The sequence below is a fragment of the Aureococcus anophagefferens genome, assembly GCF_000186865.1.
Source record: "Aureococcus anophagefferens unplaced genomic scaffold AURANscaffold_23, whole genome shotgun sequence".
Classification (NCBI taxonomy): domain Eukaryota; class Pelagophyceae; order Pelagomonadales; family Pelagomonadaceae; genus Aureococcus; species Aureococcus anophagefferens.
The window spans coordinates 574,299-601,231 of record NW_008705583.1 but is presented as its reverse complement, the minus strand read 5'-3'; the positions used below and the strand labels follow the sequence as shown (position 1 = coordinate 601,231).

The 26,933-nt window shown below is 72.6% G+C and overlaps 9 protein-coding genes across 9 annotated transcripts in view; 2 read left to right on the top strand and 7 right to left on the bottom strand.

Annotated features, from left to right (window-relative positions):
* The window catches only part of AURANDRAFT_66542 (hypothetical protein), a gene marked incomplete at both ends in the record, with an annotated part of 3,197 nt that extends 1,909 nt beyond the window's left edge, over window positions 1-1,288 (bottom strand). Inside the window, 3 exons of the mRNA XM_009041716.1 lie at window positions 45-230; window positions 387-1,068; window positions 1,212-1,288. Coding sequence (XP_009039964.1) covers window positions 45-230; window positions 387-1,068; window positions 1,212-1,288 — 945 coding nt within the window. The remainder of the gene's footprint in view (window positions 1-44; window positions 231-386; window positions 1,069-1,211) is intronic.
* A 210-nt stretch (window positions 1,289-1,498) lies between these two features.
* On the bottom strand, window positions 1,499-2,572 carry AURANDRAFT_66541 (hypothetical protein; the record flags this gene model as incomplete). The annotated part of the gene is made up of 1 exon (XM_009041715.1): window positions 1,499-2,572. The coding sequence occupies one exon, from the start codon at window positions 2,570-2,572 to the stop codon at window positions 1,499-1,501; it is 1,074 nt and encodes a 357-aa protein (XP_009039963.1).
* Window positions 2,573-3,550: 978 nt separating this feature from the next.
* On the top strand, window positions 3,551-4,441 carry AURANDRAFT_31094 (hypothetical protein; the record flags this gene model as incomplete). Its single annotated transcript, XM_009041737.1, has 1 exon — window positions 3,551-4,441. One exon carries the CDS (start codon window positions 3,551-3,553, stop codon window positions 4,439-4,441), a length of 891 nt encoding a protein of 296 aa, XP_009039985.1.
* A 5,017-nt stretch (window positions 4,442-9,458) lies between these two features.
* Window positions 9,459-9,653, bottom strand: AURANDRAFT_17128 (hypothetical protein; the record flags this gene model as incomplete). The annotated part of the gene is made up of 1 exon (XM_009041714.1): window positions 9,459-9,653. A coding segment is annotated over one exon (195 nt), but the record flags the coding sequence as incomplete, so codon positions are not given.
* Window positions 9,654-12,341: 2,688 nt separating this feature from the next.
* AURANDRAFT_66539 (hypothetical protein) lies at window positions 12,342-13,049 on the bottom strand (the record flags this gene model as incomplete). Its single annotated transcript, XM_009041713.1, has 1 exon — window positions 12,342-13,049. One exon carries the CDS (start codon window positions 13,047-13,049, stop codon window positions 12,342-12,344), a length of 708 nt encoding a protein of 235 aa, XP_009039961.1.
* A 2,062-nt stretch (window positions 13,050-15,111) lies between these two features.
* On the bottom strand, window positions 15,112-17,371 carry AURANDRAFT_66538 (hypothetical protein; the record flags this gene model as incomplete). Its single annotated transcript, XM_009041712.1, has 2 exons — window positions 15,112-16,743; window positions 16,949-17,371. The coding sequence occupies 2 exons, from the start codon at window positions 17,369-17,371 to the stop codon at window positions 15,112-15,114; spliced, it is 2,055 nt and encodes a 684-aa protein (XP_009039960.1).
* Window positions 17,372-21,003: 3,632 nt separating this feature from the next.
* On the bottom strand, window positions 21,004-22,008 carry AURANDRAFT_30997 (hypothetical protein; the record flags this gene model as incomplete). The annotated part of the gene is made up of 1 exon (XM_009041711.1): window positions 21,004-22,008. A coding segment is annotated over one exon (1,005 nt), but the record flags the coding sequence as incomplete, so codon positions are not given.
* Window positions 22,009-23,240: 1,232 nt separating this feature from the next.
* On the top strand, window positions 23,241-24,254 carry AURANDRAFT_60274 (hypothetical protein; the record flags this gene model as incomplete). The annotated part of the gene is made up of 1 exon (XM_009041738.1): window positions 23,241-24,254. A coding segment is annotated over one exon (965 nt), but the record flags the coding sequence as incomplete, so codon positions are not given.
* Window positions 24,255-24,690: 436 nt separating this feature from the next.
* The window catches only part of AURANDRAFT_72267 (hypothetical protein), a gene marked incomplete at both ends in the record, with an annotated part of 6,665 nt that continues 4,422 nt past the window's right edge, over window positions 24,691-26,933 (bottom strand). The window contains one exon of the mRNA XM_009041710.1: window positions 24,691-25,653. Coding sequence (XP_009039958.1) covers window positions 24,691-25,653 — 963 coding nt within the window. The remainder of the gene's footprint in view (window positions 25,654-26,933) is intronic.

Sequence of the window (26,933 nt, the reverse complement as noted above, 5' to 3'; positions counted from 1 at the left end):
GGCGATGGCGCGGGGACGACAAGGCGCGTAGACGCGGTAGAAACGCGCAGCAGCGGCCGCTGGCGCGGGTCGTCGCGCGGCGCCTTGCGCAGGTCCCAGACGCGCGCGACGCCGTCGGCGGCGCCCGCGGCGAGGAACGGCGCGGACAGCGCGACGCTCCGCGACACGACGCGGCCGCCGGCGGCGTGCGCGCCGACGCGCAACCCCCGCACGCGGTCCGGCGCGCGCACCTGGGCAGCAAAAGGGTGCGAAATTACCAACTTCAAAGGCTCCTATCTCGGTCGTTTTCCGCTCGTTTCGGCTGATTTTTGGACGAGCGATCATCTCTCGGAGCGCTCTCGAAGCGTGGATGCTTTTCCCGGAACGCGCGCGCGCGGAACACTCACGTTGAAGCGACGTTGAATCACCCTTTTGCTGCCCGGCGCGCGCACGTCGCGGAGCTCGACCGCGCCGTTGCCCACGGCCGCGAGGAGGTGCGGCAGGCCGGGCGACGCCGCGACGGACCACGCGGGCGTGCCCCCCGGGCCGCCGACGTCGAAGAGGGGCCGCGCGCCGAGGATGCGGAACGTGCCGTCGCTCACCGCGTGGCGCCGCACCTTGCCTGCGACGGGCTCGCTCGTCGGAAAAGGAACTGTAAGAAAGACGCCGAAGGCGAGACCGTCGTAGCCGCAGGTGAAGGCCGTGACGCCGTAGCCCGCGTCCTCGCCCCAGATGAGCTCGGAGAAGCGCACGCGGTTCGACCGGCCGCGCGCGCGCGTGTCGAAGAGGCGCCACCAGTTCGGGCTCCAGGACGGCAGCCGCGCGGCGCCGCCGCCGCGCGCGCCGACGACCTCGTCCTCGGCCGTGCGGTCGTCGCAGGACCACCAGGACGCGATGGCCGCCTCGCCCGCGGCGTCGACGGCGAGGAGCGTCGTCTCGTCGCCGCGCCGCGCGCCGTCGCGCCGCGCCGCGAGCGCCGTCACCGCAAAGCCCCGGCGGCAGGCGCCGGGCAGCGTCTGCGACACGACGCGCAGGCGCCGCCGCGGGTCGTGCACGAGGTCCATGAGGGCGAAGGCCTGCTTCGCGCGCCTGCGAGGGAATGCGGGGGGGGGGTTCGAACGCCGCCGGGGTTCGAACGCGCCGTCCCCGGCGCCGCGGCGCGCTCGACAACGCCGTCCTCCCCGCAGGCGTCGTCGTCGTCGGGGGCGCCGCCGCGCAGCGTCGCGTAGCACGCCGTCCAGTCGGCGTGCTCCCGGACGAGGCGCTCCAGGAAGCCCGAACAGGCCGCGAGGCGGCCGTAGGAGCGCATCGGCGCGAAGGCGAGCACCTCGAGGAGCAGTTCCTGCGGGAGCCACCGCAGGCCGACGACGCGGCCCGTCTTCATGGCGGCGACCCGGGGGCACGCGGGGGAACGTTGGAGTATTTTGTTCGGCGTGTTGGGAAGCGCGTCGAATGCAGCCCCGACGTTGTGATTGTTGCGCGCTGTCGATTGAAGTCTTCCATAACGTTAACGGTGCACCTAGTCCGCCTTCTTCTCCCACGCCGCGGGGTCCTGCACCGACGACTTGATCGCGAGGAATCCGACGGCGAAGAGCGCGGCGCCGGCGACGGGCAGCACCGTCGCCGCGCGGGCCGTCGCCTGGGCCGGGTCCGAGAGGCACGCGAGCGTCTGGAGGAGCATCGTGAGGGGCATGGAGTAGCCGACGATGTCGAAGGCGAAGTCGAGGTTGTAGCCCGCGACGCCGGCCTCGGAGGCCTTGGCCATCTGGCTCCAGCCGACGACGGACACGGCCGCCTGGACCATGAGGAGCGCCGTGAGCGCGTCGTCGCCCGCGAGGCCGAGGACCGCCACGAAGCCCGCGAAGCACGCGTAGTTCGCCGCGTGGCGCCCGACGAGCAGGACGACGCAGGCCGCGGGCGTCGCGCCCTCGAACTTGAGCTTCATGCCGATGAGCAGGAAGAGCACGGGCGTCTGCGCGGACGCGAGCGCCGTCATGGCCTTGCCGACGAACGCGAGGTCCGCGAACGCCGTGCCCGACACGGCGCAGGCGAGGCCCGCGACGATGCTCACGTTGAGCGGGTCCTTGAGCAGGCCCAGCGCCGACGCGCCGCCCGCGGCGCCGCCGCCGCCGCCGCCGGCCGCGCGGAGGAGCTTCGGGAGCGCGAAGATGAGGTAGAGCTTCGTCGGCAGGTCGAAGAGCGCCGCGTGGCCCGCGGCGTGGTCGCCGACGAACTCCTTGACGAAGACCATGGCGCTCAGGCCCGGCGCCGACGTGCCGAGCTCCGCGAGCGCGGACCGCCGCGGCGCCGCGAGCCGGTCGCCCGGGAAGACGAGCGAGCTGCAGAGCGCCGACGCCGCGAGCTGCGCGACGACGAAGACCGCGCCCATGAGCGGCCACTTGAGCAGCGACGCGTCGAGCTTGATGGAGCACAGCGCCTTGAAGATGACGCAGGGCAGCATGCCGTCGAGGATGAGCTTCTGGACGCCGGCGACCATGGGCTTGCTGAAGCGGCCCTTGATGAGGCGCCCGAAGATGGCCAGGCACAGGAAGCTCAGTGCCTTCTGCACGCCCTCGGACTCGAAGGCGGACATGGTGTGTCGATTGCACGCCGCGGTCGGTAGGTGTGTGATGCACGCGCAGCGCGGCGGTCGGTGCGAGAGCGCGAGGACTCGAGCGTGTGAGAGCGCTCGGCCTCGCTCGCCTTCAACGCGAGTAAAGGTCGGCTAAGTGCTGTCGCGCGCGGCGGCCTCGCGATCTACCGAGAGCTCTGTGTTTTGGACCGGCGATGTTGGCGCGCGGAGGCTACACGAGCCTCGACAAAAAACAAAGTCACCGACGGTCTCACCCCAGCGGAGGCCCTGAGGCGAGAATCGCGCGGCGGCCAGGTTCCGCACGTGCGAGTACGCGCCAGGCTGTCTCGCCGTTTCGCAATTCGGCGCGGCATGCCCGGCCACGCGACGGGGGGACGCGCGCGGCGGAGAGACGGGTGACGGCGACGACCTGCCTATGTTGAACTACAACAATCACACAAAAAACAAAGTTGACGAGGTCGTTTATCATTTGAGCTGCGAGCTGCGCCAAGGTGCGCCACCACATCCGACACGCCGCGCGCGGCCCCTACGCCGCCCCAGACCGCCTACCGCTGCTGCCACGACCTGCCCAAACCGTGAGACGTCCGCTGGCGGCGACGCTGCGTTCGAAACGGCGGCGCACGCTGCGAGCGGGCGACGTGGATTCGACGCGGCCGCGGGTCGCGGCTTACACGCCTGTAACTCCGCGCCGCGCCCCGCACTCACGGCGACGGGCGGGCCGCAACCCGCGGACTCGCGTGGCAGCGGCGGCGGGGCGGCGCTGGGGCGTTCGCGCGCGCGCGCCGAGACGTCACTCCCGAACCCCCCCTCCGACCTCGTCGCGGGAGAGAGCTCGGTCCCCGGCCCCCGGCCCGCCGCACGAACGCCCCGCTCGACCCACCCGACCCCACGACGTCCCGTGGCGGCGGCGGCGGGGCGTCGGGGGCTCCGCGCGCGCGCGCGCCGAGCGGTACCGGGATCCGAACCGACGTAGGCGTCATGGAGCGCTACTCTAAAGTCGAGAAGGGCCAGTCCCACGGCGAGGGCGCCTACGGCGTCGTCTACAAGGGCAAGGACCGCATCACGGGCGACTTCGTGGCGATGAAGAAGATCCGGCTCGAGCTCGAGGACGAGGGCATGCCGTCGACGGCGCTCCGGGAGATCTCGCTCCTCAAGGAGCTGCAGCACCCGAACATCGTGTCGCTCAAGGACGTGCTGCAGAACGACGGCCGGCTCTACCTCATCTTCGAGTTCCTGGACAAGGACCTGAAGCGGTTCCTCGACAGCTGCGACGGCCCGCTCGACCCGATGCTCGTGAAGTCGTACACGCTCCAGATGCTCCGCGGGCTGAGCTTCTGCCACATGCGGGGGTGCATGCACCGGGACCTCAAGCCCCAGAACCTGCTGGTGACGAAGGACGGCGTGCTGAAGATCGCGGACTTCGGCCTCGCGCGCGCGTTCTGCCCGCCGATCCGGCCGCTGACGCACGAGGTCGTGACGCTCTGGTACCGACCGCCGGAGATCCTCCTCGGGTCCCAGACCTACGCGCCGCCCATGGACATGTGGGCCATCGGGACCATCATCGTCGAGATGGTGACGAAGAAGCCCATGTTCCCCGGCGACTGCGAGATCGACGAGCTCTTCAAAATCTTCCGCGTGCTCGGCACGCCGACGGAGAACATGTGGCCCGGCGTCGCCAACCTGCGCGACTACCAGAGCCTCTTCCCCGCCTGGCCCCGCCTCAACCTCGCCAAGTTCGCGCCGGGCCTCGACGCGAAGGGCCTCGACCTCCTCGACCAGTGCCTCAAGTACGCGCCGAACGAGCGCATCAGCGCGAAGGCGGCCCTCCAACACCCCTTCTTCGACGACCTCGACAAGGACGTGATCTAAGCGCGCCGGCCGGCCGTCGCCCGCGGCGGGACGCAGACGCCGCGCCGGAGACGGCGCGCGCGGCGCGACCACCCCGCCCGGGACCACCGATATCGCCGTCCGCCCACTCTCGCCTCCTCGATCGTCCACCCACGCGCGCCGCCGCCCGACGGCGCGCGCTGGGGCACCCCCCTCCCCCAAAGAGCCGCTCCCTCCCCGTCCGCGGCGGCGCCCAGCGCGCGTCGCCGCTAAGACTGTTACCATTCTCGCCGAGCGGCTTGACTTGAAATTTGGACCGAAGACCAACGGCGCCACTTCATCCAGAAACCTCGCCACGAGGCTGCCCCGGCATGGAGAGTGCCTCGCGCCGCAAAGGCGCGCGGTCGCTGCTCGCGGCCTTCGAGCCGCCGGAGGCGTCGCCGCTCGCCGCGGCCTTTGCACCGCTCCCGGCGACGACCTTTGCGCCGCTGGAGCGCGCGCCGTCGTCGCCGGAGACGGCCATCCTCCTCATCAACGACGCGCCCACGGATCCGCGCGACCCGCGGACGCCGCTGCGGCCCCGCGAGGAGCGCAGCGGGAGCCTGAGCGACGGCGACCTCGCGTCGCGGGCCCGCGCGCCGCTGTCGCCGAACGTGTTCTCGCTGTCGAGCGCGTTCACGCCCGTCAAGCCCGTCGAGACGACGGCGCTCGCGCGCGAGCCGTCGCTGCGGCGGCGCGCGAGCTCCTTCGTCGACGCCGTCGCCGGCGCCGAGGGCAGCCGGCGGCGGTCCGCGGCGGACCGCGCGGCGAGTATGCTGCGCGACGCGGGCGTCGGCGCCGTGTGCTTCTTCTTCGTGACCGTCTTCTGCGCGGCCTTCGCGACGACGACGACGAGCCGCGGCGGCGGGTTCCTGCGGCCGCGGAGCGGCGACCTCGCCCAGGTCGCGGCGCTGGGGTACTTCGTCGGCGCGCCCTACGTCTTCGCGCAGCGCGTCGACTTTGCGATGCCCCTCGGGCCGGACCTCGCGGTCGCGCCGCTGCTCTGCGAGGTCGCGAGCGCCGTCGGCGAGGCCTACGACGATTATAAACGCCAGCCAACAGACCACGACGACGCCTTCGCCGTCGTCGTCGCGTGCTTCTCCGCCGCGTCGCTGCTGACGGGCGTCGGCCTCGTCGTCCTCGCCAAGTACCGGCTCCTGCGCTTCGCGGACTTTTTGCCCTTCCCCGTGGTCTGCGGGCTCCTGGCGTCCATCGGCGCGGAGCTCGTCGCGTCGGCGTTCGTCCTCGCGCGGCCCGGCGGCGGCGCCTTGGCGCCCGCGGGCCTCGCGGCGGCGCTCGTCGCCTTTGACGTCGGCCTGCGGAAAAGGTACGCGCTCGCCGCGGAGTGGCGCCTCGCGCTGACCGTCGCGGCGCCGACGCTCGCCTGGCACGCCTTTATCCGCGTCGTCCCCGGCGTCGACGACGGCGCCTGGCGCCTCGACGCGCGCGCGACGGCGACGCCCTGGCCGCCGCCCGCGGCCGCGGCCGCGGGCGTCGCGGCGGCGCTCGGCGACGCGCGGCGGCGGCGGCGCGCGCTCGACGCGGCGTCGCGGGCGCTGCAGCCCCTCGTCGCCGTCGTCGCGCTGGCCATCCTCAAGGCGCCCGTCGTCGCCGGCGCGATGCGCCAGGCGCTCGCGGGCGGCGACGCGGGCGGCGACGCGGGCGGCGACGACGACGCCGCGGAGCTCGCGGCGCTCGGCGTCGCGGGCGTGGCGAGCGGCCTCGTCTCCGGCGCGACGCTGGGCCAGCAGGTGTCGCTGAGCGTCATCGCCAAGGGTCTGCGCGCGTCGCCGCGGTCGCGCGTGCCCGGCGCGGTCGCCGCGGGCCTCGCGCTCGCGGCCTACGCGCTCCCCCGGTCGCCGCTCGCGGCCGCGCGGGCGCTCGTGCCCCGCTTCGTCTACGCGGCGCTCGTCGCGGGCCAGGGCGTCGGCATGGTCGACGCGTGGCTCGTGCGAGAAGCGGCGTCGCTGCCCCGGAGCGAGCGCTGGGGCGTGACGGCGCTCATCGTCGTCGTCGTGCGCTGCCGCGGCGTCGCCGTCGGCCTCGCGGCGGGGCTCGGCGCGGCGGTCGTCCTCTTCGCGGTCGCGTCGCTGCGCGCGCCGGTCGTGAAATTCGTCGCGACGGCGCTCACGTTCCGGTCGAACGTGCAGCGCGAGCCCCGCGAGGCGCGGCACCTCGACGTCTACGGCGATCGCGTCGGCGTCTTCGTCGTGCAGGGGTTCCTCTTCTTCGGCAACGGGCGGCGGCTCCTCGACTACGTGCGCGCGTGGCTCGGGCCGGAGCCCAAGGGCGCGCACTTCGCCGTGCTGGACCTGAGCCACACGGCGGGCGCGGACGCGTCGGCCATCGACGCGCTCCTGGCGGCGGGCCGCGCGGTCGCCGCGACGCGCGCCCGCGGCGGCGCGCCCGCGCTGTACGTCGCGGGCGCGCACGACGACGTCGTCGCCGCGCTGCGGAAGCGCGGCGCGGGCGCGGGGCTCTTCCAGCTGGCGCTGGACCTGGACGCGGCGCTGGGCGACTGCGAGGCGCGGCTGCTGCGCGACGTCGCGGCGCGCGCGCTCGCGCGGCGGCCGAAGCCGAGCGAGCTCTCCTTCGGCGGCGCGGTGCGCCTCGCGCTGCGGCGCACGGCCCTGCTGGACCGCGACCGCGACGCGCTCCTCGGGGCGCTCGACGGCCTCGCAAGCGTCGCGCGCGCGTGCGAGCTGCCCCGGGGCCAGGAGCTCCTGAGCCGGTCCTCCGCGGGCGACGCCGTCGACCCGCGGCACGACGCGCTCTACGTCGTCGCGCGCGGCCGCATCAACGTGCGCCACGACCCGCAGCAGTCCACGGGCGGCCGCCTGCTCGTCGACGACCGGCCCCGGACGCGGCGCGCCGTCGCGTTCCGCCTCGCGGAGCTCGGGCCGGGGTCCATCATCGGCGGCGAGGAGCTCGCGACGCGGCGCCGGTCCGTCGGCGTCTTCCTCGCCATGGAGCCCTGCTACCTCTACAGCGTCTCCTTCGAGCGCATCGACGCGCTCGCCGCGGACGAGCCGCGCCTCTACGCGGCCGTCTACCGCTTCATCGCCGCCGTCCTCTGCGACGACGGCGAGGCCATGAAGGCGCGCGTCGCGGCCACGGTCGACGCGCTCTACTCCAAGCCCCTCCGCGCGCCCGTGCCCCGGGCCACGCTCCGCGCGATGGCCGCGGCGGGGTAAAGGTTTTTAAGGTAACGGTGCGGCGGCCCGCGTGTAATTGCCGTCACCTTAGACTTAACCGCCGAGCGCTAGCTCGCAGAGCTTTTGGAAGCGCCTCCGGACCGAACGCCGCGGTCGTCGCGGCGGCGGCGGGCACGCTGGGGGCGGAGCGGCCCGGCGGCGCGGGGCTGGCCCCCCTCGGGGGGCAGCCGGGCGGTTCCGGCGGCGTCCGGGGCGCGTCGCCGCCCTGGGCGAGCCGCATGGGCGCCGCGACGCCGTCGGAGGCCGGGTCGGCGGCCGCGAGCCGGTCCGGCCGGCGGCCCATCACGGCGCCCGCGGCCCTGAGCTGGGACGAGCAGAGCCGCGAGCCCTTCTGGGACGAGAACTCGCTCGCGTCCATCCTCAGTGAGATGACGCTGGTCAAGCGCGACGCGGCGCGGCGCGCGCGGTCCGAGCGGCGCCGGGCGCGCGAGCAGGAGCGGAGCAAGCGCACGGGCGGGCCCGTCGCCCACGCGAACCGCTACGGCATCTCCACGACCTGCCTCTACGACAGCCGGGGCAACAGCGCCGCGAGCTCGTGGGACAAGCTGCCGCTCTTCGGCGCGAAGAAGAAGGTCGACCTGCGGAGGCGGCGCCACGCCATCGCGCCCATCACGCGCCGCATCCACGCGCGGCCCTGGCTCCCCGTGGAGCAGAGCGGCAAGCTCTTCGGCGAGCCCCCGACGCACGCGAAGAAGCCGCGGAGCCGCCGCGGCCGCGACGACGGGTCCTCCGCGTGCTCCGCGGAGACGCTCGAGGTCACGGGCCAGGGCGCGGCGACGAAGCTCGCGCCCCTCCAGACGGCCCTGCGCCCGGAGACGCGCTAGGGGCCCCTAACACCGCTCGCGTCGCCCTAGTAGAGGTACCGGAGCACGAGCGGGAGCAGGTCCTTGGGCAGGTGCCGCCGTCGCTTCGCGTCGTCGCCGCCGGCGTCGTCGGGCACGACGAAGGTCGCGAGCGCGAGCCACTGCGGGCCGTAGACGAGCGACGGCGCCGCGCGGCGCCGCTCCGCGAGCCACCGGAGCTTGACCCAGGGGAACTTCTCCGCGGCGAGGAACGGCCCGACGCCGCCGGCCCGGACCACCGCCTCGAGCCAGTCGGCGATGGCGACCGCGTCGCGGCAGCCCGACGTCCGCGAGAGCTCCGCGGCCGTCTGGCCGTCGCGCGTCTCGAGGCCGACGTCGGCGCCCCGCCTCGCGACGTACCTCACCGCGGCGAACTGCCCCTCCATCGCCGCGTCGTGCAGCGGCGACCAGCCGAGCTGGTCCGGCGCGTCGAGCGCGGCCCGGCCCACGTAGCGGAGCAGCAGCGACACGGCGTCGACGTTGCCGCGGCGCGCCGCGAGGTGCGTCAGCGACGCGCCGTGCAGTCCCGGCGCCAGCGCGAGCTCGGGGCGCGTCGCGAGCATGCAGCGCAGCAGGTGCGTGTGGCCGAGCTCCAGCGCGCGGTGCGCGAGCGACGGCGTGCGAAAGTCGTCGTAGGGCTGCGCGAGGTCCAGCGTCGGGTCGTTCCGCACCAGCCGCGCGAGGCCCGCGACGTCGCCGGAGTCGATGACGCTGAGGAGCGGCTCGCGCACGAGCACTTTCTGCGACGGCTCCGGCATCTCCGGCATGCGCGCACGACGTCGGCGTCGCTGCTGCGCTCGTCGGTCGGCTGCTAGCTAGGCACCCCGGCCTCAAGGCTCGCTCAACATGAACATCAACTTCCTGAGGCAGTCCCCACGCAACGTGAGCGACGCGGCCTCGACGCGGCCGCACTGCCCCGAGAAATCCCGAATCGCGGCGGTTAAAATGCGACGGGCGTCAGTCGCCGTAGGCGTCGTAGTGCTTCTTCGCGTCCGGGTCGGAGAGGAGCTCGTAGGCCGCGTTGATGTCGTTGAACTTCTCGTTCTCGGACTCGTTGGGGTTCTTGTCCGGGTGGTAGCGGAGGGCGAGGGAGCGGAAGGCCTTCTTGATCTGCGCGTCCGTCGCGTCGCGCTGGACGCCGAGGACCTCGTAGGGGTCCTTCTGCTCCCGGAGCTTGTCGCGGTCCCACTCGCGCTGCGGCTTCCGCGCGCCCTCGGCCGCGCGGCGGCGCGCCTCGGCGGCCTTGCGCTCGCGCTCGAGGCGCTCGGCCTCGAGCGCGCGCTGGCGGACCTCCGCGCGCTCCGCGGCGGCGATGTCGGCCTTGAGGGCCTTGCGCTCGTGGAGCACGACGCGGAGCCAGCTGCCCTCGCGCGCCTTCTCGCCCGCGGGCGCGGACATCTTCGCGCCCCTGAAGGTGAAGACGCCGTCGGACGCCTGATTGCCGGCCGGCGGTTTCGCCCCGTCGAGGTCGACGTCGTGGCCCATGAGCCGGAGGTAGCGGTCGTAGTCGCGGAGCGCCTTGGCCCAGAGCGCGCGGACGCGCGTGTCCGCGGCGAGCGCGGACGTGGCCGCCGCCATGGGCCGGTCCGGGTCGACGCGCTGCGTCTCCGCGTCGACGCGGGGCGCGCCCGACGACGGGTTCGAGAAGCAGAACGGCGTCTCGGCGCGCTCCGCGCTCTCCCTGTCGTGGAAATACGTCTCCCGGAGGCGCGCGCGCGCCGCGGCGGCGACGCAGCGCGCGCGCTGGAGCGTCGCCCGCGGGCAGCGCGGCGAGAGCTGGAGCGCCGCGTCGCAGGCGTCCGCGGCCTCGCCGGCCCGGCCGAGCGAGCGGAGCGCGGACGCCTTGAGGCGCCGCAGCGCGGCGTTCTCGCCGTCGAGGGCGATGGCCGCCTCGCGCAACTCCAGCACCTTCGCCGCGATGGAGCGCTCGTCGCGCCGCAGCTCCGCGTCGCGGCTCGCCGCGGACTCGGACATGCGCGAGGCCTTGGCGACGCGGACCGCCGACGCGTCGTCGAGCGCCGCGCGCGCGCCGTCGTCGAGGCGCCGGAGCTCCGCGGCGACGTGGCGCTGCTCGCTGCAGAAGGCGCTGCAGTCCGCCTGGCGCTTCGCCCAGGCGACGCAGTAGGCCTCGGACTCGCGGTACCGCGTCGCGAACCTCAGGCTCCGGACGGCCGCCGCGCCGCCGCGCCGCGACGCGAAGAGCCGCTGGAGCGCCCCGGCGGCGACGCCGTCGCCCGCGGCGTCGAACTCGCGCACCGTGCCGTCGGGCCGCGCCTCGCGCGACCCGAAGCAGGCCGCGAGCGTCACCGCGGCCGCCTCGTCCCAGAGCTTTAGGGTGGCCGCGCAGCCCGCGACGACCTCGGCCGCGCGGAGCGAGTTCGGGCAGCGCCGGAGCACGGACCGGCCCAACTCTAAACCCTCCACGGTCTTCTCCAGCGAATCCTGGCTCTTGGCGCACCGCTCGGCCCGCTTGAGCTCGCCCGCGGCGTCGCGCGCGTCGCGCGCGCTCTCGGCCGCGGCCTCGGAGCCGCCGGACCGCGCGACGCGCCGGTAGGCCCGCTCGGCCTCCGTCAGCAGGCCGTCGGCCATGTAGCGCCGCGCCGCCGCCTCGGAGTCGCCGCCGGGCCCCGCGGCCGGCGCGATCTCGCAGGCCATCTTCCGAGCGACGAAGAGCGCCGGCGGTTCGCCGCCCGCGGCGCCCAGGATCGCCTCGATGGCGACGTCGTCGACGCAGGGCGCGCCGGGCGCCGCCCCGCTCCGCAGGCGCAGCGTCTCGATGCCGTCGCCCGTGTGCTTCGCCCAGGGCTCGAGGAGCCGCGCGCAGGGGCCCCGCAGCCACTTGGCCGGCACGCTGACCTTCAGCGAGTTCTTCCGGTGCGTCGCGTCCTTGAGCACGACCGGGTGCACGGGGCCCCGGTCCCGCTTCTCCGGCGAGCACATGGCGCGCGCCGAAGTCGCCTAGCGGGCGTCGGGCGCAGTGTGAGAGCACCTCAGCCACAGGGCTTGCCCACGATGTCCAATTTTCTTTTTGCAGTCGACCTTGGGTCCCTGCCAAACGATCTCTCCTGTCGCGATGTGCAGCGCGAGATTGCTGTAGAATGGGCTGCTGCGCGAGCAGCAAGGTCCAGGACGTCGGCGACCTGCGCGACGTCGAATGCCTGCAGCGCACGCCCGCGGCGGCCAGGGAGGCGAGCGCGGTGCTGGGCCGCTCCTTCGCCGGGACGGAGACGACGCCGCCCGAGCTGGCCTTTGAGTGGTGCAGCGGCGGCACGTGGGAGAGTCCGGCGCGCGGCCAGGAAGCGCTCGCCTGGATCATGCGTTATCTGGTCGAGGAGTCCTTCGCCGCCGGCCGGAAGGGCGCGATCGTCGCCTGCCGCGGCGCGGACGGCGACCTCGTCGGCGTCGCGTGCCTCATGATCTACCGCGGGAAGCCCGTCGACGGCCCGTGCCTCTTCCCCGCCGCGTTCGCCCGCACGGGCTTTCCGAAAGGAGCGGCGGCGACATACACGAACACGGACAAGAATACGCGGCTCGCGGCCCTGACGAAGGCCAGCGAGCGGCTCCACAAGGCGCACGCGCCCGGCCCGCACGTCTACGTGCGCGCGGTCGCCGTGGACCCCGGCTCGCAGGGCCGGGGCGTCGGCGGCAAGCTCATGCGCGCGGCGGTGGCCATCGCGGACCGCGAACGCCTGCCGTGCTTCCTGGAGACGTGCGGGCCGCGGAACCCGGACATCTACGCGCGCTACGGCTTCGCCGTCGCGGGCCGGGAGGAGATGCGCACGAAAGCGGGCGACGCGTGCGAGCATCCCTACATCGGCATGGTGCGGCCCGCGGCGTAACCCACGCTTAGTCGAAGCCGATGTCCTCGGAATTCAGGACGACGGCCTTCGTCGACGGCCCGTCGTCGAGCATGCTCATGTTCACGAGGTCGTAGCACAGCAGGAACACCATGGGCGTGTCGCACTCGTCCATGCCCCGCGCCTCGCAGAGCTCGATGATGCGCACGCCGTAGTACTCGAGGAGCTCCTCCTTGGTGAGGCGCTCGTGGGGCTGCTTGCCGATGGTCTCGTACGCGTGCTTCACGTGCGCCTCGAGCTTCTCGTCCGACGGGCTCGCGCCCCGGCGCACGAAGCAGATCGTCCCGCTCAGGAACGTGGAGAGCATGACGATGCACTCGACGTAGCTCAGGCTGCCGACGCCGTTGAAGTCGAAGAGGTCGAACGCGAACGCGGCCTTCTCCTCGAACGCCGCGAGGCAGACGACCGCCAAACCCGCGAAGAACTCGAAGATGTTCACCTCGTTCGGCGCGTCCTCGGGGATCCGGTGCGCCGCGTCGAAGAAGCGCTGCCAGAGCACCTCCTCGACGACGTCGTGCGTCGGGTCCGGCAGCACGAGCTGGACCAGCTGCGAGAGCTGGTCCCGGTTGACGCCGGGGTCCCAGCCCTCGGCGATGAAGCGCTTCCGGATGTCGACGACGTGCTCGAGGCGCCACGTCAGCGGATCCTGCTCCAGGACCACGAGCTTCCGCTGCGCGCCGGGCAGCGCGTTGCCCATTCTAATTGCGCCGGCGCCGCATACCCGCTTGCTTGAAAGGGTAATATCGACTGCAACTTGCCCGATCTAAAAGCTCGGGAGACGATGGCCCGCGCTTCCTTTATGGCTCCGCTGCTAGCCATGCAGTTGCACCTTGCCGCAGCCGTGACCGCGCTGCTAGCCATGCAGCTGCACCTTGCGGCGGCCATGACGGCTCCGTCGCAGCGCGCCACGAGTGCTCCGTCGCGCCGCAGCCTGCTGCGCGGCGTCGTCGGCACGACGCTCCTTCCCGGCGCCGCCGGCGCGGCGGCGGCTGCGCCCGTCGTCGTCATCGGCGCCAACGGGCGCACGGGCTCCGAGTGCGTCAAGGCGCTCCTCGCGAGGAGCACGCCGGTCGTCGCCTGCACGCGCAGCGGCAACGACCTCGGCCTCGAGTCGAAGCTGCTCTCGACGAAGCCGTGCGACGTCGTCGACCGCGGCCAGTGCGACGCCGCCGTCAAGGGCGCCGCGGCCGTCATCTTCGCGGCGTCGGCGTCCAAGCAGGGCGGCGCGCCGGCGGCCGTCGACAACGCGGGCCTCGTCAACGTGGCCGAGGCCTGCCTCGCGGGCGGCGTGCCTCGATTGGTCGTCGTGTCGTCGGGCGCAGGGCTGGAAAAGGGTGATTCAACGTCGCTTCAACGTGAGTGTTCCGCGCGCGCGCGTTTCGGAAACAGCACCCACGCTTCGAGAGCGCTCCGAGATATGATCGCTCGTCCAAAAATTAGCCGATACGAGCAGAAATCGACCGAGATAGGAGCCTTTGAAGTCGGGAATTTCGCACCCTTTTCCTGCCCAGGTCGGGCGCCGTCACGAAGCCGTCGAGCCCCGTCTACCTCTTCCTCAACGTCTTCGGCAAGATCATGGAGGAGAAGATCAAGGGCGAGGACGCCGTCCGGCGCCTCTACGCGTCGAGCGCCTCGTGCGCCTACACCGTCGTGCGGCCCGGCGGCCTCACCGAGGACGCGGCCAAGGGCGTCGCGCTCCTCGAGCTCAACCAGGGCGACACGAAGAGCGGCCGCATCGCCCGCGCGGACGTCGCCGCGATCTGCGTCGAGAGCCTCGCGGCCGACGCGGCGAAGGACGCGACCTTCGAGTGCTACGACGCGGACACGGCGAAGCCGCTCGCCTCCGTCGGCCTCTCGAACATCCTCAAGAAGACGAACGCGCAGGACGACGTCGTCTTCAAATCCGGCTTCGAACGCAACGGCGCGACCTGGCCGGAGCTCTTCCGCGGCCTCGAGCGGGACGCGCCGCTGCGGGCGTAATTTGGGTTCTTCGACAGCATCTTTACTTCACCTTGACTTGGGAGAGCTGCGGCATGAGACGAGGCGTTTTTGCCTAGCTCTTGGCCTTGCTCGTCACCGTCGACATCGTCGCATGAGACGAGGCATTTTTGCCGAGCTCTTGGCTTTGCTCGTCACCGTCGACATCGTCGCCGTCGCGTCCTATTCCACCTATTATAAGGAGCTGCCGCCCTGGTCTCCGCTCGGTTGGGCATCCAAGCAGCTCAAGCGCTAATGGCATCCCTGGTCGACGAATCTTGCGAAACTGAACTTGCATACCGCTACACGATCAAAGCCAAGAAGGCGATGGTCCGCGAGGGCGTCGCGCTCGATTCGCCGCAGGTCCGCGTCCTCGAGCGCGACGCCGTGTTCGTGTCCGACGCGACGGTCGACGGCGCGCCGCGGACCGCCGACGGCGCCCCGCGCCTGCGTGTCCTCGCGTCGGGCCCTAAGAACGGCTTCGGCGAGAGCTGCCGGGGCTACGTGTCGGCCAAGGTCTGCGAGCCCGCCGCCTGGCACCGCGACTTCCAGGGCGTGCTCCGGGGCCGGTGTCGCAGCGAGCCGGACGCCTGCCCGGGCTACAAGCCGCCGGCCGTCGCGTTCATGGGCTGAGGCGCGGGCGCGGAGGTCGCCGCGGCGTCCGTGCGCTGCCAGCACTGCCGGCGCGCGAACACGGACCACGTCGCTCTCGACGGCTAGCGCGCGTGACGCGCCGGCGGGCCCCGAGGACCGCCGGCGCCGAGTAAGAGTACGCCGAGGCCTTAGCGGAACGCGGCGCTGTGCATGGTCCTCTTGTCGCGGTGCTTCGCCCGGCGCTGCGTGGGCTCGGCGAGCGTGTCGTGCGTGAACATGAAGGGCACGTGCTTGGCCGTGTTGCGCGTCTTGGGCTCGGGCACGCGCTTGCCGTCGCCGTAGATGGACGGCGCGCGCGGCGCGTCCGCGTCGAAGTTGTGGGGCCTCTGCCCCGCCCAGGACGCGCGGGCGTTGCGCTCGACGTGGTCGTGGTCCTCCGGGCCCGGCTCCTTCTTCCTCCGCCGCCGGGGCTTCGCGAGGCCGCCGTCCGTCTCCGTGAAGAAGTGGGGCTGCGCCGCCGCGGTGAAGCGGCTCTTCGCGTCGGGCACGCGGCTCCCGTCCGTGTTCTGCATGGACGACCGCTGGGCGCGGTCGGCGAGGAGCGCGTCGGGCCGCACGGGCGGCCGCGCGGTCGACCGCGCGTACGGCGCCCGCTTCCGCGCGCGCCGCCGCTTCGAGACGACGTAGACGTTGGACGCGTCGTCGACGGCCTTGTAGGACGGCGAGGGCGGCGGCTCCGGGGCGCCGGGGTCGCGGCGCGCGTCGTGCGGCGCCTGGCCCGCCCAGGAGTCGCGGACCGCGCGCTCGGGCTTGGGCCGGCCCCGGCCCCGGAGCGGCGGCGGCGTCGCCGCGCGCGGCGCGCGCGGCGTCGCGGGCCGGCCGAAGGCGCCGGAGTTCGTGAGCCGCGCGCCCAGGACCCGGTGGTCCGCCGCGGCGTCGGCGGCCGGCGGCGGCGCGGCGGCCCGCGGCGGCTCCGCGAAGCGCGCCTTCTTCGGCGGCTTCCGCCGCTTCGGCGCCGCGGCGGCGTCGCCGAGCGAGGGCGCGGACCGCGAGAGCTCGACGGCCGGGTCCTTCTTCGCGATGGCGGGGAGCGGCTTCGGCGGCTTTCGGGTCTCGTGCGCCGCGAGGTGCGACCCCCAGGGGTCCATCTTGAGGGGCTGGCTCGCGCGCATCTGGAGCTCCGACTTGGCCATGCGCTGGCGCAGCGTCGACGCGGGCCGCGCGGACGCCACGGGCGGCAGCGGCACGCCCCGCGCGTGCGCGCCCGCCGCCGCCGCCGCCGCCGCGAGGCCCAGGACGCCGACGGCGCGCTGCGCCTCGCCCTTGTGGGGCCGCGCGATCTCGACCTCGGGCCCCTTGGCGAGCCGCAGCACGGGGTCGTCGACGACGGCGGCGTCGCCGGAGATGCGCACGTAGTCGCAGAACTCGTCGTCGAAGAACTGGGTGCAGAAGACGCAGAGCTTGACGCCCTCGTAGCGCTTCGTGATGCCGTGCCGCGCGTCGCCGCGCGGGATGTCCGCGCCGCGCCGCCGCCGCCACTCGGCGACGGCGTGGAAGGAGGCCACGCCCAGCATGGCGCGCGCCCGGTAGGGCCGCTCGCAGCACGTGCAGGGCACCATGGCCGCGCGCGCCGCCGCGCCCGCGTCGATGAGCACGCGCGCCTCGTCCTCGTCGACGGACGACGCGTAGCGGCTCCGCGGGTCGTCGTCGTAGGAGTGCAGGTCCGGCTCCACGGCGATGGCCTCGATGCGCCGCCGCATGTCGCTCTGCTGGCCGAGCATGCGCTGCACGTTCGCCTGGCTCCGGTCGTGCGCCATGACCTGCGCGGACCTCGAAGCTTCGACCCGACGTCCGCGGGCGCGCGCGCGACGGGTTCGACGCGCGCGCGTCGTGTGTGCTTCGAGAACTCGACGAGAGCCATCGATTCGTCGAAAGATCAGCCAAATCGATGTGACCGAGCGAGAGAACTCTGAAGCGCGGCCCCGACGTCCCGGCTCGCCGGTCGATTTCCGCGCCGGCCGCGACCTGCGCGAAGAGGTCGCCCGTGACGCGCGCGCGGCTCTCCTCGGCCTCGCGCTCGCGGTGCACGCGCTTCGCCAGGGTCTGGGCCGTCGAGTGCCGCCGGTGCTTCTCGTGCCGCACCTTGGCCTGGTAGCCCGCGTCGAGCGCCGTACGCAGCGCGACGGCGACGCGGTCGTCGAGCTCCTCGGCGGCGGGCAGCTCCTCCGTGAGCACCGTGTCCGTGCGCAGGTCGAAGACGCGCGCGAAGGCGCGCCGCTTCGCGTTGTTGAGGCTCACGAGCACGTAGCTGCCGTGGGCCTTGCGGCCGAACTTCGTCTTCGGGGCCGCCGTGCCGCAGATGGCGCACTCGACGGCGCGCACGGGGTTCGTCTTGCAGTTGCACGACTCGCAGGTCCACACGTTGTTCTTCGCGTGCGTGAGCGACATGGCCGCCGCGCTCCGAGACCCGGTTTTCACACACCGAGGTAGCCCACCATCAGCGCCCCGTCCCCAGGATGATATTGCACGGCACCGAGTCGATCAACATCGGCTGCACCTCTCATCGAGCTCTCTCGTCTCAGTGATCTGCGCTCCATCTGCGCGCGCGCGCTCGAAGGCGGAGGCGCGCACGTCGGCGTGCACCGCCGCCGCTCTCACACATGGCCGACATGGCCGCGCCAGCGGAACCGGATCGAAGAGCGATGGAGCCTGACGCGGCTCCGGCCGAGCCCTCGCCAAGCAAACAAGAAGCCGCGGCGCCCGCAACCACACCACCAAAACCCGCCATGGACGACGCCGCGCGCGCACGCGCCGCGGCGAACAAGGCCGCCGCGCTCGAGAAACTCGCGGCGAAGAAGCGCCGGGCCGCGGAGGCCGCGGAGGCCGAGGCGAAGCGCCGGAGGACCGAGGGCCCGGGCTGCGCCGGCTGCGAGGTCTGCGGCGGCGGCCCGCTCGACGCGACGCTCGAGCGCGTCTTCGCCGTGCGCGTCTGCGCGGAGCACAAGGCGCGCAGCTCCTACGACCTCGTGCCCTCCGGCGACGCGGCGGCGACGTACCTGCTCCCGAAAAACACGCTCAAGTGCCTCGCGAGCGTCGAGCGGTCCAACCCGCGCCAGCCGACCTGGCGGCCCATGAAGCTCTACCTGCGGCGCGACCTCGAGGTCCAGGCGGACCGGCGCTGGGGCGACGCGGAGAAGCTCGACGAGGAGCGGCGGAGGCGCGAGGCCGCGAAGCTCGCGAAATCCGAGAAGAGCGCCCGGAGCTTCTTTAAGAAGAGCTAGTCTAGCGCGGGCCTCCCGTACTGGGACTTCCGCGTCGTCTCGGTCGCGAGCTTCGCTGAGCGGCTCATTTAGGCACCTCGAAACGATAGATCCTCGAGCCACAAATTTCATACGCGACTCGGGCGTCCGCGGCGTGGACGATCGCGTCGAGAGAGACACGCCGCTCTAGAGACACCCTTAGGCCGAGCCGCTGCCGTCGTCGTCCGACTCGGCGTCGACGTCGATGGGCGCCGCGGGCGCGGACGAGCTCCCCAGCATCGTCCCCGCGAAGCCCGTCTCCGCCTCGCGCTCCTGCTTGCCCCGCTTGCTGTGGGGCGGCGCGCGGGCCGTGGCGGCGTAGGCGACGAGGTCGTCGAGCGTCGCGGCGCCGGGCACGGAGCCGTCGCCGTCGACGACCTTGGCGTAGAGCGTGTCGCGCGCGCGGACGCCGCACTTTTCCAGCGTCGCGTCGAAGGCGTCGAGGACCGCGCCGCCGCGGCGGTAGAGCGCCAGGGCCTTGCCGCCGCGCTTGCGCTTCTTCTCGCCCTCCATCATCTCCGGGAAGGCCTCGCAGAGCTTGAGGAGCAGCAGGCCGACGCGGTCGTTCGACGCGAGGCGCACGGTCTCGACGGCGGGCGCGGCGGCGACGCGCGTCGACGCGCGCTGGGACCGCCGCCGGCGGCCGTCGCCGTCGTCGCCGTCGTCGGGCCGCGCCTCGACCTCGTCCTCGACGGGCGGCGGCGCGTCCGTCGCGCCGAGGCGCGCGACGTGGATCGCGGCGTCGCCGTACTCGTCGCGGTCCCTCTCGAACTTGAGGTTCGCGGCCGCGGCGTGGCTCGGGCAGAACGCCGGGTCCGTCGTCCACGAGGCGTCGTCCGCGCCGTAGACGCGGAGCGCGTCCGACTCGTCGTCGCCGTAGCGCGCGCGGAGCGCGTCCCACTCGGCCTCCTCGACGGCCTCGTGGAGCTCGTTCTCGCCGCCCGTCGCGGCCGCGAGGCCGTCGAGCGTCTCGGACGCGCCGCCGGCGGACTCGCGCACGGCGTCGCGGACCATGTCGTCCGTCGTCGCGGCGGTCTCGAGGGCCTCGGCGACGGCCGCGGCGTCGTCGCCGCGCGCGCGCGCCGCGTCGCCCCGCGAGCCGAGCGCGCCGGCGGAGAGGCGGAGGAGCCGGTCGAGCCAGAGGGGCACCGTCATCAGCCCGGACGGCAGCGCCAGGGCGGCCCGCGCGTCCGGCAGCGGCGGCGGCCGCGGGCCCTTGTCGAGGTGGTACGCGCGCCACCGCGCGAGCCAGAAGCGCGGCACGAGCCGCAGGCTCGGGAAGGGCTCGTCCTCGCCGGCGGCGACGCGCGCGACGATCCACTCGCGGGGGCGGCGCGGCGCCGCGGCGTCGAGGGGCGGGCGCGGCGCGAGGACGCCGAACGCCGCGGCCGCGTCGTCCGTCGCCGCGCGCGCGGCGTCCACGCCGCCGCGCGACCGCGTCTTCTTGCGGTCGCCCGTGCCGCGGTCGAGGAGGCTGCGCAGGATCGGGTGCGCCTCGAGCTCGTCGTGGCGCGCGTCGTTCTGCGCGCTCTGCGCCTCGCGCGCGCCCGCGCACGCGGCGCACTCGACGGCGCCGACGCGGACCTCGACCGACGCCGGGAAGAGCGCGAGGATCTCGCGCCAGGTCGCGGCGTCGACGGCGACGGGCTTGCCCCGCGTCTTGGGCTTGAGGCCGCCGTGGTCGCAGACGATGCAGCGGTTGCAGTCGCCCGCGCTCGCGGGCGCGCCGACGCCGCAGTCGGCGAGCGTGCGCTGCCGGCCGCCGGACTTGCGGTCCTTGGGCGGCGCGCCGAGCTTCTTGAGCTCGGGGAGCCAGCCCTTGGCGACGAGGTACTCGCCCTCGGCGTCCCAGCCCCGCTTCGCCGCGGCCTCGACGTCGACGAGCCGCGCGTGGAGCGCCCGGTACCGCTCGCGGAGCTCCTCGGCCTCGGCGTCGCGCGCGCGGCCGTCCTCGACGCACTCGGCGCAGAAGGCGTTGGCGGCGTCGAGGGTCACGTCGACCTCCGGGGCGCAGCCGCAGAAGAGGTCCGCCAGCACGCCGTCGTAGACCTCGCGGCGCAGGACCTTGAAGCGCGGCAGCGCGGCCGGGTCGAGCTTGCGGTGGGCGCAGAGCCGCGGCGTCCGCACGAGGCGCCGGAGCTTCGCGAGGCGCTCGGGCGTCTCGCCGTCGAAGACGGCGCCCACGGACGGCGCCGCGTCCGCGGCGGCGGCGGCGTCGTCGCCGTCGTCGTCGTCGCCGTCGACGACGATGACCTCGGGCGCCGCCGACGACGACGCGCCGGCGGAGCCCTTGTCGACGGCCTTGGCCGGCGTCTTGCCGCTCACCCACGCGGCGAGGGCCTCGGTCTCGAGGAGGGCGATGCCGCCCACGAACTCCGTCGTCGCCGCGGAATCGCGCCACGGCGTCGGCGTCGCGCCCGCGCGCCCGAAGTGCGCGTCGTACGACGCGCGCCGGGTTTTGGCGGCCGACTGCAGGGCGTCCTTGGCGCTGTTCCACGTCGCGATCTCCGTCTCGTGGGCCTCGTCGAGGTCGTGGACGTGCTCCTCGGCGCCGGGCGGCGGCTTCGCGGGGCTCGACGCGCGGCCCTGCTTGGCCCCGCGCTTGCGCTTCGCGCCGCCGGCGTCCGGCGCCGCCGCGCCGCCCTTCTTGCACGCCTGCTGGGCGAACCAGTCGCGGCGCACGTAGGCGAGCATGTAGCTCTCGGACGACTTGCTCGCGGCCGGCGCCTTCCGCTTCTTGTCGTCGGACGCGTCCGCGGGCTTCGGCGTCGCCGCGGACGTCACCGTGTCGTCGTCGAACTGGAACCAGGCGTCGCGCCGCCAGTCGAGGCACCGGGACACGTAGTGGCCGCCGTGCGCGGACTCGCCGCGGTGGAGGACCATCGCCGCGAGGTCGTAGGGCACGAGCGCGTCGCCCTCGGAGACGTCGATGCTCGCGTTCGTCTCGATGGCGTCGCGGAGCTTCTTCTTCTCCCAGGTCACGCGGTCGTAGACGTAGCGCAGGAGCTGGACGCTGAGCACGGGCGGCGCCTGCGTGACGACGACGCGCCGCTCCGCGTCGACCTTGCGCCCGCACTTCTCGCAGAGGTACTGGTTGTCGCCCTCGAGGTACTCGACGCCGACGTGCGCCGTGACGCAGGCCTGGACGCTCGGCCGGCCCGCGATGGCGACCTCGAGCTCGTCGAAGGACGCGTCGCGCGTCGACTCGTTCTTGCAGACCGTGCACGTCGTCACGTACCGCTGCCGGCCCCGGAAGAGGTCCGCGATGAAGTTCGTGCTCCCCGCGCCGCAGCACTCCTCGACCTTGGCCATGAAGAGCTTGCCGAACTCCTGCGGGTCCTGCTGCACGGCGACCTCGAGGCCCAGCAGGTCCGTCAGGACCGTCACGTCGCCGGACGACCGCTTGCCCGTCTCGAGGTCCGCGAAGATGCGCTGCAGCGCGCCGACGACGTCGACGTCGTCGTTCTTCGTCCGCGGCTCCGCCTTGTAGAGCAGCTCGCGGAACGCGACGTTGTGGTAGAGCACCTGCACGAGCGACCCGAGGTAGCACGTCGCGCCGAGGTTCCGCAGGCCCGCGGGCTTCGCCTTGTCGCCGTCGGCCCGCGACCGCAGCGCCGGGTCCGGGCCGAGCGCCTCGGCGAGGCCCTTGGCCTCGCCCCAGACCGGGCCGGACTTGGCCTGCTCGCCGAGGCCGTAGACGTCGAGCGGGTTCTTGTCGCAGTTCTTCCGGGGCTTTTTCGTCTTCGGTTCTGCGTTCGTCGTCGCTTCGAGCGGCAGCAGATTCATACCGCTAGCTAGGCGCGCCGGGCGCGGCGCGTCGCGGGCCGCGCGCGCGCGCCTGGACAGGCGCGAGACTACGGCGCGAGAGGCGTCCCAAGCTCGAGGCACTTGATTTTCGCCTCGGTCCTCGTCCTCGTCCAGTGGCAATTGCCACAGGCGTCGTCCCGTGGCAGCGCCACAGGAGTCGTCGCCGTCGCGCCGCCTGCAGCACACAAGGTCGCAGCCTCGCCGCCTGCAGCACACAACGCAACAGCGATGCTGCTGCCGCTCCTGATGGCGCTGGGGTCGCGCATCCCCGTGCTCCACTACAGCGACCGCTTCGTGGCCGTGAACAAGCCCGCCGGCATCTCCGTGCACCGCAACAAGGACACGGGCCGGCGGCGCGTCGTGACGACGCAGCTCCAGCGCCAGTTCCGGCGGAAGGTGTTTCCCGCGCACCGGCTCGACCACCGGACGTCCGGCGCGCTGCTCTTCGGCTTCGACGGGCCGACGGCGGGCAAGGCGCACGACGCGCTCGCGGCGGGCACGAAGGAGTACCTCTGCCTGCTGCGCGGCGGCGACTGGCCCGGCGAGGGCGGCGCGGACGTCGTCGTCGAGAAGCCCGTGAAGGGCGACGACGGCGCGCCGCGCGACGCGCGGACCGTGTTCCGCTACCTCGCGTCGCAGGAGGAGCCGCGCTGCACGCTGTGCATCGCGGCGCCGGCGACGGGGCGGCCGCACCAGATCCGCCGGCACGCGCAGCACCTGTCGATGCCGGTCATCGGCGACTCGAAGCACGGCGACTCGAGGGTCAACCGCTGGTGGCGCGAGGAGCGGGGTCTGGATCGCCTGGCGCTGCACTGCCTCGCGATCTCGCTCGACGATGTCGACGGCGAGGCGGTGTCGCTGCTGGCGCCGTTGGAGGGCGAGCTCGCGCGCGCGCTCCGCGGCGAGCCGCTCTGGGCCGCGGCCGCGGCGCGCGACCCGCGGCTGGACGCGCCGCCCGTGGACGTGCGCACGGGCAGCCACGGGAGTCGGGACGATAAGGTGGCGTAGGGTGCGTGCGGTACGTTGACCAGGTCGAGCCTGTAGAGAGCCTGGACGCCTACATTGACGACACTGTGCAGTTCAGCGAGCAGTAAGAATTCTGCCACAGTCTCCTGAAGTCTTCCTCGAGCTCGAGTACCGAGTGCTGCCGCCGACGCCCCAGTCGCCGCACGACACCATGGCCCTCCGGTCCCTCTCGCGCCGCTGCTTCAGCTCCGCGCCGCCCGTGGGCGAGATCGCCAAGGTCGGCGTCGTGGGCATGGGCCTCATGGGCCACGGCATCGCTCAGATCTCCGCCGCCGCGGGCACGGCCGTCATCGGCGTGGACCTCAACGCCGAGGTGCTCGCCAGCGGCCGCAGGGCCATCGAGACGAGCGTCGGGAAGCTCAACGCGCGCAAGGCGAAGAAGGACCCGGCCTTCGACGCCGACGCGGCCGTCGCGGCGACGCTGGCGAACCTCTCGTACGCGGACAGCGTCGACGCGCTCGCCGACTGCGACCTCGTCGTCGAGGCCATCGTCGAGGACGCGGGCGTCAAGGCGAAGTTCTACGCGGACCTCGGCGGCCGCATCAAGCCCGGCGCCATCTTCGCGAGCAACACGAGCTCGCTCAAGGTCACGCCGATGGCGGTCGCGAGCGGGCGGCCGGACCGCTTCGTCGGCCTGCACTACTTCAACCCCGTGCAGCTCATGCGCCTCGTCGAGGTCGTCAAGACGGACCACACGGACCCGGCGGTCTTCGACCTCGTCGACGGCTGGGCCCGGGCGACGGGCAAGACGACGGTCTCGTGCATCGACACGCCCGGCTTCATCGTCAACCGCCTGCTCATCCCGAACATCTCCGCGGCGCTGGCCATGGTCGAGCGCGGCGACGCGACGGTCGCCGACGTCGACGCGGCCATGATGCTCGGCGCGGGCCACCCCATGGGGCCCATCCAGCTCGCGGACTACGTCGGCCTCGACACGTGCCACTCGATCCTCGCCGGCTGGGCCGCGGACTACCCGGAGGAGCAGGCCTTCGCCGTGCCGCCGAGCCTCGCCAAGAAGGTCGCCGAGAACAAGCTCGGCCGCAAGAACGGCGAGGGCTACTACGTCTGGGCCGACGGGCCCGCGTCGACGAAGCCCACGGGCGTCTCCGCGGACCCGCTCATCGACGAGCGCGTCGCCGCGGCGGCCTAGGCCGGGGGCGCCGAGGCGGCCGCGGCATAGAGGCATAGAGGCGGCTTGTACTGCTTTCTCGCCCGGGTGGATTTTTTAGGGTATTCCTAAAACATCCATTTCTACACTTTTTCACCTTACTAAAACAGCCAATTGAACGCTTTTTACCTTTCTTTTGACTTTTTTCAAAAAAAATACAAGGATATAAAACACAATCCGGATTTCAGTTTTTTATTAGGTGATATTGATACTATACCTTACCGGACGTCCCTGGCGCGGAGCTCGGCTCCTGACGCGGCCCGCGGAGCTTGGCTCTCGATCGGGGACGCTACGCACTCGGAGGCTCTTGAAAGGCTAAAACTTTACTACTAGTAGTACGATCGCAATCGCGTGTTCGCGCCGAGCGCGTCGGCCGTGGCCCGCCGTGCCGGGGATGGCGCGCGGCGGACGCGCCTCGCCGAAGGCTCACGCGTGGCCTCGCGATGCACGGTGGGAGCTTCTCATGTTCAACCGACGCAAGCGCTGCCGCTTGTCGAGCAACGAATCGTAGTGTTACCTCGATCGGCGGCGGGCGCGAGTTTTGCTCGGCCCGCGGTGGTGGAGCGCCGCGGCGGCTTGGCGAGGCCGTTGGCGTGGGGCAGCGACGTCGCGCTGAACGCGGCGTCGGGAGCCCTTGGGGATAAATCTCTCAAAGGGGGAGGGGATGGGGGGGGTAGGGAGCGGCGCGTCTGCGGCTCGCCGCGGGGCAAGTCGCCATTGACGTTCTTCGCCTCGTTTCCAATGATGGTGATCTTATCTTCGCCTGATTTGCCGTAAATATCCGAGAAGTAGTCTCCCTCGAGCACGATCACGTCGTCACCGGTACCTCCAAACACCCCCCCCCGGGGTTGGTTATTAGGGGGTGTAAAACTGGCTAGTGCCGACGTCACGTGCACGCAAGAGCCCTGGCCGCCCAGATATAGCCCCAAATAGTCCGCGGGGTGCGTCAACACTTCGCTGTAGCACACGCAGTTGTCGGAACTTTGTTTCCGGGAATAAGAGAGGTCGTCGCAGTCCGGGCAGCACGAGGCGCAGTCGCCGCCGTCGAGGAAGCACTGCGTGACGTCGTCGAATGAGAAGGAAGAAAAAGGAGCGAAGGAGAGCGCGACGATGGAGGTTTCGTCCACGCCCGCGATCCCCGCGATCGTCGTATCGAAGGCGGGCTTGTTCGCGTTCGCGGTGTCGACGTCGACGCCGAGGAAGGTCATATTGCCCCGAAGGCCATCAGCCCCCGTCTTGGTGACGCCGTCGCACGTGAAGCCGGTCGGGCACTCGAGGCACTCGTTGTTGTCGACGTACTTGTCGACGGCGCACGCCGTCTTGGTGTCGCCGTCGCACGTGAAGCCGGTCGGGCACTCGAGGCAGATGTTGTTGTTGACGTACTGGAAGTCGTCGCACGGAATTGCATCGGTACCGTCGCCGGGATCAAGCTGTCGGACGCGGTGACGCAGTCGATTTGGCAGACGACGCAGCCCGTCATCACGGCCGCGCTGAGCCGCGTCGTCTTCGGCGAGCCGTTGACGTGGCGGCGGTCCTGCGGCGTCGCCTGCGCCTTCGCCGGCTGCGTCGCGATGGTCGGGCTCGGCGCTCGGTCGTCGGCGGCGCCGGCGTCGCGCTTTCGCTACGTCGCCGCGAACGGGCTCTTCCTCGTCAACTGCACGGCGTCGTCGGCGTACGTGATCCTCTCTCCAAGGGCGCGGCGCCGGACGCGCCGACGGTGAGCGTCACGTTCCGGACCTACCTGCGCGCCGCGGCGCTCATGGTGTTGACGACGACGGTCGTCAACGCGAGCGGGCCGCTCCTCGCGGTGGTCTGCGACGACTGCGGCCGCCGCGGCGCCTGGCGCGTGCCCGCGCGCGCCCTCTGGGCCCTGGCCTACTGGGTCCTGGGCCAGTCCGTCGTCGCCTACTGCCTCGTGACCTGGGCGACGCGCCGCGCGTCGTCGACGCTCGTCTCGGCCTTCGCGGTCGTCCAGCCCGTCGTCGCCGCGGCGCTGACGGCGGCCATCCTCGCCGCCGGCGCCTACGCGAACTGCGCGACGTCCGCCGACGACGACGCCTGCCTCGCGCCGACGGGCTGGCCCGCGCTCGGCGCGGTGCCCATCTTCGCGGGGCTCTTCCTCGTCGTCCGCACGGAGGCGCCGCCGGCGCCGCCGGCGCCCCTCGCGCACCCGCTCCTCCTCGCGACGGACGACGGCGTCCAGTAACGTACGGGGCCCCGGCCGACGCGGCGAGGTCGAAGCGGTCGCGCGGCGTCGCGCCGTACCTCGCGGCGGACCACCTCGGCGCCAAGCCCGCGCTCCACTTCCTCTGCGCGACGTCGGAGGACGAGGCCGAGCGCCTCCGCGTCGCCCTCTGCCAGGCCGACGACGGCGACGCCGCGGACGCCGCGGACGCCCGGGTAGCTCTAGCGGGCTTTTTTTTACATTAGAAACCTTTTGTCCCCAGTCATTCAGCGGCTAATTGAATCTTAAAGCGCTACAAGCCCCGGGAGCTCCTCTACCTCTTTGACTCCTGGCTCCAGCGGGCGCCCGTGTGAGGAGCCGTCGTCGCGCACCGTGCTCGGGGACCTTGAGAACACTACTAGTATTTAGGGACTTATGTTCACACGAAACTTCGCCGCGGCCTGGAGGCCGGCGCGCGCGGGGAGGGGGTGCAAGCAGGGGTGGCGGGTGCCGCCTGGGCGGCTATGTACAGTGGGGAAGTCGACG